Source organism: Saccopteryx bilineata, chromosome 7 (assembly GCF_036850765.1).
Source record: "Saccopteryx bilineata isolate mSacBil1 chromosome 7, mSacBil1_pri_phased_curated, whole genome shotgun sequence".
NCBI classification, from domain to species: Eukaryota; Metazoa; Chordata; class Mammalia; order Chiroptera; family Emballonuridae; genus Saccopteryx; species Saccopteryx bilineata.
In genome coordinates this window covers 80869540-80886120 of record NC_089496.1, presented here as the reverse complement: position 1 = coordinate 80886120, position 16581 = coordinate 80869540, and the positions used below count along the sequence as shown (strand labels likewise).

General features: G+C 44.3%; 1 protein-coding gene across 3 annotated transcripts in view; it reads left to right on the top strand.

Annotated features, from left to right (window-relative positions):
- Positions 1–512: 512 nt before the first annotated feature.
- The window catches only part of MYOF (myoferlin), a 187010-nt gene continuing 170941 nt past the window's right edge, over positions 513–16581 (top strand). For all 3 annotated transcript variants that reach the window (XM_066240064.1, XM_066240063.1, XM_066240062.1), the window contains exon 1: positions 513–765. In XM_066240064.1, coding sequence (XP_066096161.1) covers positions 678–765 — 88 coding nt within the window. In that variant the 5' untranslated portion in view covers positions 513–677. The remainder of the gene's footprint in view (positions 766–16581) is intronic.

Below are 16581 nucleotides of genomic sequence, written 5' to 3'. Positions count from 1 at the left end.
ATGAATTTAAAAAAAGAAATATTATGGTAAATCTTTTTGAAAAGCAAGGATCAGCTCCCAATGCACTAATTTTGTAAAGCCATTATACATATTATTATTGCCTCCAAATTGGGTTCGCTTGAAATAAACTCAGTTGTTCCTCTGCCATACAGTAGAGGGCACCCTTTAACAAATTAAAAATTTTTTTTTCTATAAGTGGTTTCTTAGTGGGTGTGTTCAAAAGCATGAGAAAAGAAACAGCAAAAGTAAAACTTTTGAAAAACGACGAAGTAAAGTTTTAAAACCCCAAAACCAATTAATTCGGTTTCACGAATTGTAACTAAAAGGCAGTGGCGTCTTAGTGGGCTGCTGATCTGCCCATGTTCATTCGCTCCAAATCCGTGACAGTTGGATTTGTTACACGTAATTATTTTTAGTTGAGGTTTGGTGTTTTTCACTTCCACATTTCCCGAATTCATAAGTGGAGGTGCTTGTGGCTGCGGAGACTGCGGGAGTTTGAATATCAGTTTACACTAGCCTTCAGTAAATAACTCGTCAGAGATCCACCCATCGCCTTTCCCCTTTTCCTCCTCTCCGAAGTCCTCCAGCCTCCTCTCCGGGGCGGTGCTACCCAGAGCTCCAGCGTCTGTGTCTCCAAACTTCGTTTGCTGGAACTTGCTTTCCCCCCATTCAGAGCCATGCTTCGTGTGATTGTGGAATCTGCCAGCAATATCCCTAAAACGAAATTTGGGAAACCGGATCCTATTGTTTCTGTTATTTTTAAGGGTAAGGAACAATTTCTTCTTTTTGTCAAGTACTGTCTTAGAATGGTCCTTTTCTGGAGTCACGTTCTTTCAAAGTCTGCATTTAAGGTGACTGATAAAGCTAAATCTCTCTGGCTTTAGCTGGAGTTAGTTACTTGTGCAGGACAGGGAAGAGGACCGATTTTTGTGGAAGGCATTTAATTTTCCCCAGGGCTTTGAGATTCACTGAGTGATCTGTTATTTTAACTCTAATATAGTGATTTCTGTAATCCCTTGGAGGGAAAAAACGTATTTGTTAATAATCCCCCAAATTCCAGGTATCAAAAAGGTCTGTGTTCGTTCAAAGTAAGAGTAACATGCATATTTTAATTGTGTGGGTCAGTGAGAAATGGGCAAAAGAGGAAAAACTGTGATTCAATTGTTCAAGGTACCATTACTCCATAAAACAGTCCTGCGGCAGCTTTTATTGTCACTGGCCTTCTGAGAGGTGGAGTGAAGTTAGTATTTTGGATTAGTTTGTTTTCCTGTTATTTTTGTGCCTCTTTGTAATTATTCATCATCTCTTCATGATGGGCTTTTTTTTTTTTTTGTATGTTTAGTAGCTGTGAAATTGCTCATAGAGAAAAGAGCTATGACCAAAGCAAGGCTGCAGTTTGGTGATCTACTTGTAGTTTGGTCTCACTGAATGACCTTGGGCAAGGGACCTCATTTCTCTGGATGTCAGTTTTCTTTCTGCAGAATGGGTGTGGAGGTTTTAGACTAGATCGCGTGTCAAAGGCCCGTTGTAGTTCCAAAACATATTCTTCTGTGGCATTTAATTGCAGTGGAGGAGGCAGGCACGGTTGACGTATTGGCATTCTCCTAGGCCAGGGGTCCCCAAACTATGGCCCCCTGAGGCCATTTATTCAGCCCCCACCGCACTTCCGGAAGGGTCACCTCTTTCATTGGTGGTCAGTGAGAGGAGCACATTGACCATTTCATTAGCCAAAAGCAGGCACATAGTTCCCATTGAAATACTGGTCAGTTTGTTGATTTAAATTCACTTGTTCTTTATTTTAAATATTGTATTTGTTCCTGTTTCGTTTTTTTGCTTTAAAATAAGATATGTGCAGTGTGCATAGGGATTTGTTGATAGTTCTTTTTATAGTCCGGCCCTCCAATGGTCTGAGGGACAGTGAACTGGCCCCCTGTGTAAAAAGTTTGAAGACCCCTGTCCTAGGCATTGTAAAATGGATTCCAGTTTTAGCTGGATTGATGTGTCTAAATCTGAGTTGAGGAGCTTTATCACTTCCCATTTGTCCAAGATCATTGATTGGTAAGAGCTCACTTCTTGGCAAGAAGGGTGAGTGGGAGAGAGGAGGGCAGAAAGAGCAGGAGCCTTGACCAGCCGGGTTTCCTGACCACGCCTCGGCCCATTTCTCTCTTCCTCCAGGAGCCTGACTACTACTTCTCCCTTCCAGTTTCTGGGTAATCTATGCCTTTCTCTTTTTCTGTTGTCTATTTTATGTCCCCATGTCTCTTCTTAAATCTCTTCTGTGAAGATGAGCAAGAAAATACAAGAAATGAAACTCAAAGCTGCCAAATGGTTGTTTAGTTAAAGAAGTTTTTTGGAAGGTGAAAGTTAGACTCTTAGAGGACAGTGTGTTTTGGGAATCTGGTTAGTAAATATCATTTGGCTGTGTTATATCAGAGTTCATTGACATGTATTAGGTTAAAAAATTTTTTCCTTGAAGCTATTACATATTAGGGATATAACATAAAAAGTTAGTATCCTTTACCACTGACATATTGGGTTCAACCAGGTGATCTCATTATTTGAGGCATGTTATATATATATAGATCTAAAGGAATTAGAGTTTAACAGTATACTAAAATTTGACTTATTTGTCTGGCATATCTATTGCATTGGTTAAAAATTTTAAATAACTAAATACATGTCTAAGGCTATAAATATTCAATTAAAAATAGAAAACTGGGCAAATACAGTCTCTCTACATTATTTCCTACATTTTTTAACTCTAGTCTCTTTTCCAGTCTCCTTTTGTTGTACAAACCGAGTGGTAGTCATTCATTCATTCATCTGACAAGCCACCGATAGAAGAAGCAACTGTGAACTCAGAGTAGGAACCTCTGGACTATGGCTGATATAAACTAAATATCTGGGCCCTGGCCAGTTACTCAGTGGATAGAGCATCAGCCCGGCATATGGACGGTTTGGGTTTGATTCCTGGTCAGGGCACACAGGAGAAGCGACCATCTGCTTCCTCCTTCCCTCTCCTCTTCTCTCCCTCTTCCCCTCTCACAGCCAGTGGCTCCATTGGTTCGAGCGTGGCCCTGGGCACTGAGGATAGCTTGGTTGGACGGAGCACATCAGCCTCAGGTGCTGATGGGTACTGGAGCTCAGCCCCAGATCAGGTCACTGGGTGGAACTTGGTCGGGGTGCATGCGGGAGTCTGCCTCACTATCTTCCCTCTTCTCACCTAAAACATGCAAACAAGCAAACAAACAAAAACTAAATATCTGATGACCTATTAAAACTTTTTTTTTAATTTATTGATTTTAAAGACAGAGAGAAAGGGGTAGAAATAGAAACATCAACCTGTTGCTCCACCCATCCATGCATTTATTGGTTGATTGAGGCATGTGCCCCAGTCTGAGGATGGAACTCACAACCTTGGCATATTTGGTTGATGCTCTAACCCAGTGGTCCCCAACCCCCGGGCCACGGACCAGTACTGGTCCGTGGGCCATTTGGTACCGGTCTGCAGAGTAAGAATAAATAACTTACATTATTTCCGTTTTATTTATATTTAAGTCTGAATGATGTTTTATTTTTTAAAAATGACCAGATTCCCTCTGTTACATTCGTCTAAGACTCACTCTTGACGCTTGTCTCGGTCACGTGATACATTTATCCGTCCCACCCTAATGGCCGGTCCATGAAAATATTTTCTGACATTAAACCGGTCCGTGGCCCAAAAAAGGTTGGGGACCACTGGATTATACGACAAAAAAGTGAAAATTCTTATCACCTATCCTTATTCTTTTTCTCTCTTAGTGTTTACTACCGAAAGGTTTGAACCACTCTGAACAGTTTGATTTGAATTGTTCCTGACTTTTTGTTGTAGATATGTAAGTTGTTCAAACAATGAACTGTTATAACCAATGCTGAAATGGACGATATCCTTATAGTACATACCCTTGTGAATCTTTCTGAAGTCAGATTCCTTGGTCTTTTTGTGGTTTGTTTTTGTTTGTTTGTTTTTCTTGTCTTTTGTTTTAAAGATGGATTTGCCTAATATATCCATTGAGTTCCATTTTCCTTTTGCTCATCTCTTGCTTCTGTGTGGAATCTCTTGAAAAGATTGAAAGGAAATTTTCTTGCACATGTTTATAAGGTGGTTTTACAATGTGGCAACATTGCATTCATATGAAACATTAGACTCCTAGGGAGCAGGATGTTGCAACTCTAGCGATTTTCTCCTTCTATTCTTATGATATGGTCTATTCAACCAGCTAGAATTTTCTCTCACTTCTGGTTTTGTGCTAATCTTTGCCTCCAGGAATGGCTACTGCTGTTGTCTAGATGATCATCAAATAATTGTCATGTTATTACTAAACTTTCCAGATACATCTTATTTTATTTGGACATGTTTCGGGAGTGAAACCCTAGATATTTCTAGAATACCACCCTTCATCCCTGGAATGAGTTTATCAACTTTGTAATCTTGAGCAAATCACTTGACCCTTGAGAATATCTTATTTTTCTTCTTTTGAAAAATAAAACTATGATGGCTTATCTTTGTTGGGGTCCAGGACGATTCACCCCAAGATGTGCCTCAGTAGTATGATTACTTTGAGCTTAAGGCAACTTTAGCCACAGGCTCAAGAGAAACTTTTGTCCTTCCTGTGACCAGTCAAAAGTGCACCATGACTTTACTGACACACTGTATAACATCGTTTGGCTTTCTAGGCTGAGAAAACCAACTGGGTAGAACATAAGAATGAAATACAAACCAGAATAGACATACCCAAACTTTTTTCAATATGTATAGTTGGCCTTTTGTACCTATTCCATGGATTCAGTCAATCCACTGAACAAACACAGTATTTTCATACCAACTACCTAGAAGTATTTGAATTAGGGGCCTTGCCCATAATAAGTTATTATCAGAGATAACTTCTTTGGACCTATGTGGTAGGTCAAGCTGCTTTTTACTAAAGGTCTGCTCTTATTATCATCCTGCAGTGACCCTTTCAAGCCCCCCGCCCAAGGTGCATGCTTCATCCCGAACTCAGAATGCCTTATACAACTCGATCCCCTTTTCTGTCTCTGAACTTCTGCCTGTGGGGTTTCTGATTCTCTCACGTATGTGGGGTTCTCATACACATATATCATATTAAATTTGATTATTTTCTCTCGCTAATCTGTCTTTTGTCTGTTCGATTATTATAGACCAGCCAGAAGAATGTTGGGAGTAAAGGAAATTTTGTTCCTCCCCCCATATCTGAAAGGGAATATATCTGTAGAGACCCCCAAAGACTGTGATTTATGCAATGGAAACTTTTCTGACTATTCTTAGCATAATCCACTTTGCTATTTGAAAATATACAATTGAATTTTTTAAAAAGCAGACGTCTTTAAATAAGCAGAAAATCTATGAGATTCTATTTAAGAATGGTGAAGTATTATGGAAGAAGGGTCCAGTGGGTCTCATTCCCCTTCATCTATGAAGGCACCTCGGGAGTGTCTCGGGCACCTAAATTACCCAGGGTGCACCATGGGGCTAGACAAGAAGATTCCCACTGGCTCAAATGGACACTCAACGCCATTTTGGTACTTTCATAGAATCACTGTACTGTACGGGCATCTCTCATTTTACTGTGCTTTGCTTTATTATGCTTTATAGATTTTGCTTTTTATTTTTACAAATTAAAGGCAGTACTCTTTGCCAGCAAAAAATATTATGGCTCGCTTTCTTATGATATTCTTTTTATTGTGGTAGTCTGGAACCAAACCAAATACATGAGATATGTGTGTATTTACAAAACGCTCCAGAAGGCAAAAATGTTTAATCTACTGAGTCATTCCTACCACTTCCGGGAGAACAGCGCCTAGAGACTCACTCAGCACCTGAGTAAGGAAAGTGGCCCCACCCTATTGAAGCATGGGAACACTCAAAGGCACATTTCTCAAAGGCATATTTTACAGGCTTTCAATCCTTTATAAAGCCACAACCACCTTTCAAAAATCAATCACTGTGGCTTGTTTGTCTTCCCCTCCTCCATGACATATCTTCTGTGCACACCCTCAAGACTAGTCCAGAGGCGCTGGTACTTGTCTGGTTTGGGTTTACTGGTGAGTTACTCCATCTCTGTGGGATTTGGCCCCTGCCAAAGAGTATATAGGATTTTTATATTCTCTGCAACGCCTAGCACATCACTGATGTTAAACACACGTTCAATTTAAATTTAGTTTATTTTTTTGTTGTCAAGGTAACATTTGTTTATAATATTATGTACTAACTTTCAGGTGTACAACATTATAATTTGAGATCTGTAAATATTACATCGTACTCACCACCAAAAGGCTAGTTTCCATCCATTGCAATTGTTGAACACACATTTTAAATGTTGACTGTGGAAGAAACAAGCTGGCAGGAGATCTGAGACATCTTAGAACAATGAAGTCACTAATTCTTGGTCTTGAAAGGGACCATCAGAAATCAGTCAATCTCCTTTGTGTGTATGTGTGTGTGTGTGTGGTGTGTGTGTGTGTGTGTGTGAGAGAGAGAGAGAGAGAGAGAGAGAGAGAGATGAGAAGCATCAACTCGAGTTGAGGCACCTTAGTTGTTCATCGACTGCTTTCTCATATGTGCCTTGACTGGGGCGGGGAGCTCCAGCCGAGCCAGTGACCCCTTGGTAAAGCCAGCGACCTTTGGGCTTAAGCCAGCAACCAAGGGGCCATGTCTATGATCCTATGCTCAAGCTGGCTTCCACACTTAAGCTGGTGAGGCTGTGCTCAAGCTGGCAACCTCGGGGTTTGGAACTTGGGTCCTCAGCTTCCCAGGCTGATGCTCTATCCACTGTGCCACCACCTGGTCAGGCCAATCTCCTTCTTTCAGGAAAATTACACTTAATATTCTCTCAGGTGCTTTGTGGACCAGGTGTTTGGCAGAGGACTGCTTCACACATTCCTGAACACTGAATGCAACAAATTTCTAGTACGTGCTACCCAGCGGCAAATCTCTGTCATAGAACTTTTTGCATTCTTGATCCTTGCAAGAAAGCTGCCAGTTTTTTTATGTTGACAATTCATACACGAAACATTCAGTGGTCTATAATTACATGCCGTGATGAAGCAATGGTTACCTTACCCACTGTGTAATAATTGCTGTTGAACAACTGTTTTGTTGAGCAGGTTGTGCTTTGAGTGGGTCTGAGCAGTTTTCACTTAGAAATAACTGCTTGGCCATATGGCACCTTATGCCTTATCAGCTGACTTGGCATTAAGCATGAAGGTGCAAAATCTGTTAGGTCCTGTATTAAGGTGCAAGGGCCCCGGGCTTGGGAGCCAGGGGGCCTGAATGAGAAATGAATTACAACCTTCAGCCTCAGTGTTCTTAATACCACTTACTTTGCGGAGATCATTTGGGGATTAAATGAATACACACGTGATATTGCACATGGGAATCCTGAAGTTTCCTTCCCTTTTTGATCATGTTTACTTTTATGGAGCCCCAAAATGCACCAGACAGTATGTGAAGAATCAAGCCTAAAAAGATATACAGTGTGTTCGTAAAATCATGGTGCACTTTTGACCGGTCACAGGAAAGCAACAAAGATGATAGAAATGTGAAATCTGCACCAAATAAAAGGAAAACCCTCCCAGTTTCTGTAGGATGATGTGGCAGCATGTGCGCGTGCACAGTTGATGACGTAATACCATGTATACAGCGGAGCAGCCCACGGCCATGCCAGTCAAGATGTGGATGGTACAGAGGAAAGTTCAGTGTGTTCTGTGGCTCGCTAAATTTGAATCCGTGACCAAAGTGCAATGTGAATATCGGCGCGTTTATAATGAAGCGCCACCACATAGGAATAACATTACTCGGTGGGAGAAGCAGTTGAAGGAAACTGGCAGTTTGGTGGAGAAACCCTGTCTGGTAGGCCATCAGTCAGTGACGAGTCTGTAGAGGCTATACGGGATAGCTTCCTAAAGAGCCCTAAAAATTCTGTGTGTGAGCCCAAATCGAACTGCACTGAATAGGTATGAAACTGGGAGAGTTTTCCTTTTATTTGGTGCAGATTTCACATTTCTGTCGTCTTTTGTTTTTTTCCTGTGACCAGTCAAAAGTGCACCATGAATTTACGGACACGCTGTATAACATCGTTTGGCTTTCTAGGCTGAGAAAACCAACTGGTTAGAACATAAGAATGAGATACAAACCAGAATAGACATACCCAAACTTTTTTCAATATGTACAGTTGGCCTTTTGTACCTCATCCATGGATTCAGTCAATCCACTGAACAAACACAGTATTTTCACATTCCCAACTACGGATTCCTAACCACTGATCAAAAAAACTTTTGAAACTTCAGATGCGAAGGGCTGACTATACTTAAGTTTCGGGGAAACAAAGTTACAGGTGGATTTTCGAATGCGTCGGGTTGGTGCCTTTACCCTCACGTTGTTCAAGAACCACCTATGCCATTCAGGGAGAGGAATTAGAGGGTTTGTTGGTTGAGGCAATGCTTTTCAGGGCAGAGGGAGCTCATTCCAGCACAAGAATCAAACTAATAGGAAAGATACCAAGGAAACAGCTGGATTGAATGAAATTAATAAGGAAAGAGCACTGGGGAGGCTACTTGTGCAATACTTCCTCACACCCTTCTGTGAATGGGGTGTCTGCCTTCCTCCCGGCCAGTGTTCCCCCTGTGGGTACACAGCCTGGTGCATGGCTCTGCAAGGGGCCAGTGACAGGCAGTAGTTACTTGAGACTAGAGGGAGGGAGACCACTAAGAGATAGAGGAAATTCATAGAAATAGAAAGGATTGTGAGCCTCGGCGGGGGAGCTCAGGTGGTTATATTGTGGGTTTGATCCCTGGTCAGGGCACATACAACAATCAACCAATGAATGTATAAATAAGTGGAACAACAAATCGATATTTCTGTCTCTCTCCCCCTTACTCTCTAAAAATCAATCAATTAATAAAAACTTATTTTTAAAAAGTGATATGAAAGACAAGGATGCTGTTTTCCCAAAGGTCAGAAGTGGTCATTTCCTCAACCAGGCTGAGCTGTGGTTCCTTCTCATATGGTCTTTCTCTTCCTACCCAGTCACCCCACCTGGAGGGTAAGATGTCATGGTCAGGAATTATGCCATTGCAAGGAGCACATACCCACTCGAGCTTGCTCAAGTGAAATGTGGGTTTCTTACTTTATTTTTTCCTTCTTAAAGCTAAAGAGAAATTTCCGAAAACCTGAGTCATGAGCATCACTGGAGCGAGAATCGTGTCTGGCAAGGAGATGCCCACAGTCTCTCTCCTCCAGGGACAGTGTGGCCTCGTGTCTGCTCCTCCCTGCACTGGCATCCACCTCCTGCCGGCACAGGGACTGCCTTGCCGGCACCTCCCACTCCTGCTCCCCTGCTCTTGGCAGCTTGCATGGGGCTTTGGGTTACCACGGAGGTGACTCTGTCTTAACTCTGTATCAGCTACTGCCTTAGTGTTTCCAATTGAGGAATTGGATTACGTATAATCGTATATAGTTTAACTTTAGTTAATTTAAATGGGCATACCCACATGTGTATTGGAAAGCACAGACAGCCAGAGAACAGCCACAGTAGTTAAGAGTCCAGGACTTCTGGCCCTGGCCAGGTGGCTCAGTGGATAAAATGTCGTCCTTGCACACAGAGGTCAACCCCTGGTCAGGGCACGTACGGGAAGCAATCAGTGAGTGCACAACTAAGTGGAACAACAAATCGATGCCTCTCTTTCTCTCTCTCTCAAATCAATAGGAAAATTGAAAAAAAAAAGAAAAAGAAAAGAAAGAGCCCAGGACTTCCACTTACTCACTGTTGCCCGGCATCTCAGCATCTCTCTAGCTCAGTTGTCTCATCTGCAAAATGGAGAGAATAATAGTCCCAAGATGAGTGTGAATAAAAAGAAAGCAGGAAAAAGTGCTTTAAGTGTTCATAGCAACTTAGGTCTTCTGGTGACTCTGGCGGGGACAGTCAGCCTGAGTGACAACCTCTTACTGCATGCCAGCACCGCCATTTATCAAATTCTTACACTATGCCCCCACCTGTGTGTATGATCTTATTTAAACCTCACATCGTTGTTTGGAAGGTAGGTATCGTTATCATTTTTATTTTACCCATAGGGAAACTGAGGCAGAAACAGGTCAGGATTCAACTCAGGACTGTCTCACTCCAATCTCTGCATATTCCCTGAGATACAACCTGAGCCTCGAACAGCCAAGTCAAATTATGAATGCTTTCTCCCCACTCTGAATGGATTGAGTTATTCAGTGGGTTGGGGTCATTTCCAGCTTGAAACAGGAAGAATGTGTACCAAGGACAAAAGGATTTAAAAAAAAAAAGTAAAAGAAAGAAAAAGAACACCCAGAGCTCCTGGGTAAGTTTCCACAGGGCAGGGAAAGCCTTTTATGACATGCTGTGACTCAGAAACTGGGAGCTGACATCGCTGGGCAGTGAATCAGTTCCTCTGATAACCAAGGCGGAGCCATTTTATTAGTGGTCACTAAAACTCTACCTTATTACTGCTAATGTAAAGTATTAAAAATTTAATAATAGCCTGGCAGGGTGAATCTTTACCTCATCTCACCTCAGTTCTCTGATTTAGAACCATTATCACTTTTTATATCCTGATAGTACAGCATATAAATTTTTAAAAATCCTTTCTCTTCTCTCTCTTTCATTATTAAAAAATTTTTAAATTTCCCTTTGCTTACCTCTTCTTAATGTGGGGACCTCCTGCCTATACAGTCCCTTTCCTTCTCCCTGCTCTCTTTAGCTGCTGTTACTTTTTTTTTTTTCTTTTTTTTTCTGAAGCTGGAATCGGGAGAGACAGACTCCCGCATGCGCCCGACCAGGATCCACCCGACACGCCCACCAGGGGGCGACGCTCTGCCCATCAGGGGGCGATGCTCTGCCCCTCTGGGGCGTCACTCTGCCGACCAGAGCCACTCCAGCGCCTGGGGCAGAGGCCAAGGAGCCATCCCCAGCGCCCGGGCCATCTTTGCTCCAATGGAGCCTTGGCTGCGGGAGGGGAAGAGAGAGACAGAGAGGAAGGAGGGGGTGGGGTGGAGAAGCAGATGGGCGCTTCTCCTATGTGCCCTGGCCGGGAATCGAACCGGGTCCCCCGCACGCCAGGCCGACGCTCTACCGCTGAGCCAACCGGTCAGGGCCTGCTGTTACTTTCTACTGTGTCTCTCAAACATAAATTCATTGAACAGATATTGAGCGAGGGCGCACTCCGCCAGACTGTGTGCCCAGCACTGCAAATCAGGTGAGGGGCACTGGACTTGGCTCCTGGCAGCATGCAGCTCATGGTCTAGCTGTAAATTCAGGTTCTGAGCCAACTCCTGGAGTCATTACCAGTATCTGCAGGTTATATTGTTGATGGGAACCTACTAGCTGTTAAACACTGCTCTGAGTACTTCACAAACATTTATTCATTTAATTTTCACCAAAAAACTAAAGTTTGTTCTTTTACCGCTGAGGAGAACAAGTTTTGGGGAAGGGTAGGTCGTCATGTTCAAGGTGACAGTGCAGGTTCCAGGTGGAGCTGGGACCCACTGTCCACCCCGAGGCTGGAACATCCCCAGGTCTCTGCCCCGGGTCTTGGCTGCATCTACTTGGAGCCGCACTGGGGTGATAATGTACCTGTGAAAAAAACAAAAGCAAAATGCACAGGTGCTCAGGGTTCAGATAGATGCCCATGGCTGACCCCAGGCTCTCTGCTACCCCTGTATTTCCTTGTCCCAACTCAGCCCTGGGGGCATGTAGTCAGACCAGTGCCAGGGCCTGGGGCATTGGTTTGGCCCAGACACCTCTAGCCTCAGAGGCCTTATCTGGGGCTCTAACTGCCGTCTGTTTTTTCTCATGTGCTGGACATATTATGATGGCTTCCCCATGAGCGACATGGCTTGAGGAAGGGTCCTCATCCCAGGATATTTACAGTGTAGCCAGCTTTCTCCTGGCTTTCATCACAACCCTTGCAGGTGCCCAGGGCACTGAGCCTCTTGGTCCTGCACACTTTGACCCTGAAGTGTGCGTGTCTGGCTTTCTCTGTGCTTGGCATCTCCCTTGGTTCAGTCTACCCTCCACTCCCACCCACCTAATGGGCAGCAAGCCACAAACACTCCTGATTTAAACCTGCCTTAAACCTGCTGCAACTGACCAGCTTAGCTCGCCAAGAAGCCCAGAGGTCAAAGCCATGCACAACCTGCCATGGCAAAAATCTCGTTCAAAAAGCTTATTAATTATGGGACTTGGGGGATCTGAGGCTTGAGCCTAATTCAGCTAGAAGTTTGTTGACCAGGAGGGATAGGCTCAAATGATCAAGATTTTGACTCAGTGTTTCGTGCTTATTTTCAAAGTTCTTTTCTGTGAGTACTTTATTTTCTCTTAATACTTGGGTCAGGGAAGGCAGAGGACCTGGATCCTCTTCACGCTGTCTGGTGGAGGCAGTTTATGATTCTGTCCAACACATAGGATTGTCCTGTGTCCGGGGCACTTTCACACTTTCTCATTTGATCTTCAACCCAATGGTGTGAGGTGGGCTTTTTATCCCCTTTTATAGGACACTCAGGCCTTGATTGGCCCCTTTGAAACTCTAGAACTCTCCATCTCTTTAGCTAGGTTTGAGGGGAATTTGCAGAATACCAACCTTCATGCTCTAGCAAACTATGTCTTAGAAATGTACCAGCAAGAGGCAAGAGAGGTTAAGAAGCATAGGAGCCAGAACACCTACATTCAAGTTCTGGCTTTGTTTCTTACTAGCAGGAGACCCTACACAAGCTACTTAATTTTACTGTGCCTCAAAATAAGAAAAATAATACTAACAAGTAACATATTCAAAGCCCTTAGAAAAGTACCTGGTATATTATGAGCCCTATATGTGGTAACCGTTATTCCTGGGCATTAGGTACTAATATTTATTAATGAAGAAATTTAGCTACAAGAAAGTTGGAGTGGCCCAGAATCACTCCGCTGTAAGTGCTGTAATGTGGCGGGTCGCCTGGCACCCTCAGCTCACGGAAGTGGTGAAGAGCACGTGTTTGGAAACAAAACTGACTTGGGGCTGTAGCTCAGCTCTGTCATTTACTGGCTCCAGGGTCTTGGGCAACTCAGTTCACATCATGGAACTTCAGTTTCCTCATCTGTCAAATGGGGATTTCTAAAACTTCCCTTGCAAGGATTAGATCTGAATGTATTTAATATGCCCCACATACAGTGAATGCAAAATAAAGGAGCAAATGAAAAAGGCACATGGTTCAGTTCTCCATCGAGGCAGCCAATCCAAGTGTTGGGCGGTTGGCAAAGCTGGAACATGACCACTCCCTGGGGTCAGCTTTTAGGAAGAAGATTCTCTGTGGGTCGTTGAGATCCACTGGGCTTGATCTCAGTTTCCTTGGAGGATTTGGTGGGGGTTTTTGTTTTTGGGGTTTGTTTGTTTTTTACAGAGACAGAGAGAGAGTCAGAGAGAGGGATAGATAGAGACAGACAGGAACACAGAGAGATGAGAAGCATCAATCATTAGTTCTTCGTTGGGACACCTTAGTTGTTCATTGATTGCTTTCTCATATGTGCCTTGACCGCGGGCCTTCAGCAGACTGAGTAACCCCTTGCTCAAGCCAGTGTCCTTGGGTCCAAGCTGGTGAGCTTTCTTTTTCCCTCCCTCAAACCAGATGAGCTCGTGCTCAAGCTGGCGACCTCGGGGTCTCGAACCTGGGTCCTCCGCATCCCAGTCTGATGCTCTATCCACTGCGCCACCACCTGGTCAGGCGGATTTGGTTTTGATTCAAGAGCTTGCATGTCTGAAAGGGCATTTCCAGAGGCCAGAGGGGTGAGGAAAACGGAGCAGGGACCCTGCCTGCCTTTCTGTCCAGCGTTCCCGTTTATCAGCTGTATCAGTGACTGCTTCAGAAATGTACAAAAACAATCTTGCTTTGTATGACAGCTGCCTTTTGGCCAAAATGCCTTTCCCCTAGAACCTGTTTGGCAACATCTCCTGGAGCAGTAGGGCAGCCAGGTTTGGGAAACAAAAAGTCAGAGATACTGCTTCAGCCAGCTTGACCTGGATAGGCCACATGTCTCTGAGCTCCCCTGGGTCCCTCTGAGTCCCGCGGACAGAAGACTCTCCTGCTGGCCTTCCCAGAGCCTTCCTGGTTCTGGTGGAAATTCTCCCAGCTCCTGCCTGACCTGTGGTGGCGCAGTGGATAACGCATAGACCTGGAAATGCTGAGGTCGCCGGTTCAAAACCCTGGGCTTGCCTGGTCAAGGCACATATGGGAGTTGATGCTTCCAGCTCCTCCCGCCTTCTCTCTCTCTCTCCCTCTCTCTCTCCTCTTTAAAAATGAATAAAGAAAAAAAAAAAAAAAGGAAATTCTCCCAGCTCCTGGTGGCTGCCCGGCTGAGGGCCAGGGAGAAGCAGTCCCGGCCCACATGCCAGCCGCCCCGGGGCGGGCCTCAGAGGTCTGGAACGGAGCCATGTGAGAGAATTGCTCCACCGGGGCTGTACCCAGTGCCACCGTGCACTTCCTCTGGGGCCCTGCCCTCCAGAAAGGGCTCCAAAGCCTGGGAAACCCCCTGGGGTCCACAAGGGGTGCTGCCCAGGTACTGGAATGAGAAATCATAGCTCTTGTTGGTTTTGAGCTTGCGGAGCCCTGTGCTGAGCACTTCGTATCCATCCTCTCACTTAATCATTACAGCAGCTCCAGTAATAATACTTATATGAGCTTATGAAGCCAGTTCACTCAACCCACAGAGGAATGACTATGTAGTAAGCACCTTGGGGAGGATAACGATATTAATAAAATACAGCTTTAGCCTTCAAGGAGCCACTAGCTAGTCTTAACTTTCCAGCTTTGGAGACTGTGCTGTGTCTGTCTGCCAGAGTATGGATTCCAGCTCTACCACTTACTAGCTGTGTGACTTCTGATAAATTGCTTAACCTCTCTGTTTCTTCCTTTGTAACTGGGGATGGTCATAATAAAATTTGCCTCTTAGGGGTATTGTAAAGATTAAATGAGACCTGGCACCTTATTGTTCATTGATTGTTTTCTCATATGTGCCTTGACCAGGGGCAGGGAGGTGTGTGTGTGTGTGTGGGGGGCTACAGCAGAGCGAGTGACCCTTTGCTCAAACCAGATGAACTCGCACTGAAGCTGGTGACCTCGGGATCTTGAACCTGGGTCCTCTACATCCCAGTCTGACACTCTATCCACTGCGCCACTGCCTGGTCAGGTTGTGTTACAGTCTTAAGGCAGAATTCCTTCTTCAGGAAACCTCAGTTTTTGCTCTTAAGTCCTTCAGCTATTTGGATGAGACCCACCCACATTATGGACAGTAATCTGCTTTATTTAAAGGCAATTGATTTTAAATATAATCACATCTATAAAATGCCTTCAAAGCAACATCTAGACTAGGGTTTGACCACACAACTGGCATCACAGCTTAGCCAAGTTGAAATTAACATGAAATTAACCATCACAGCCAGGCTGTATCTCAAGCCTCTTCAGTGAGTCTCGCATACTGTCTAGTAGGTGACCAGCAAAGGAAATGGTTCCGTGCAAGAGTGCTTGTGCTGGCCTGCCAAAGGGTGCTTGCTCAGTTCTCAGGGAAATGTTATTCAGAAGTTGGCATGCCGGTTAATTACTGCAGTGCTGACCTTCACAGAACTAAGTGCAAAGCAGGCGTAGCTAATCAGAAAACAGGAAATGTCCCAAAGAATGCCCTGAGTCCTGGTCTAGGGTGTATTTTACATTGGAATCAGTTGTTATGTTCTGGGTTAAAAGTACTTAATTCTTTTCCATAGAAAGAAACAGGCATCTTTCTATTCCCGGCCAGGGCACACAGGAGAAGCGCCCATTTGCTTCTCTACCCCTCTGCCGCGCTTTCCTCTCTGTCTCTCTCTTCCCCTCCCGCAGCCAAGGCTCCATTGGAGCAAAGATGGCCCGGGCGCTGGGGATGGCTCTGTGGCCTCTGCCTCAGGCGCTAGAATGGCTCTGGTTGCAACATGGCAACGCCCAGGATGGGCAGAGCATCGCCCCCTGGTGGGCAGAGCGTCACCCCATGGTGGGCGTGCCGGGTGGATCCCGGTCGGGCGCATGCGGGAGTCTGTCTGACTGTCTCTCCCTGTTTCCAGCTTCAGAAAAATGAAAAAAAAAAAAAAAAAGAAACAGGCATCTTAATAAAATTAGAGTGACAATGGAGAACAGTGGAGAAGTGAAGTTTGCCATAATTTAATCCAATGTGTAGTGCCTGCAAGTTCGACCTTTTAAGAAAAATATGTGAAAAACAATGAAAAAGAGGTGGCATTGAATAATATAAACATGTGATTCCAATAAGTAAGAAATTTGTCTCCTATTTTTAAAAAGAAATTTGTCTACTGTTTTGGGGGGGATTTTTTGGCTGACATGTTTATATGTGAGAATAGACTTTCAACAAACTGAAATGTACACACATTTTGATGAAAATCAAAGTTTCCTTGGAAAGGATTGTCGGAGGGAGAACTGGGTTTTTTTTTCCAGGAGGAGGGGAGTTAATGCCAGCAACTTAATCTTCCCCTATTAGCTGGGGAGATAGA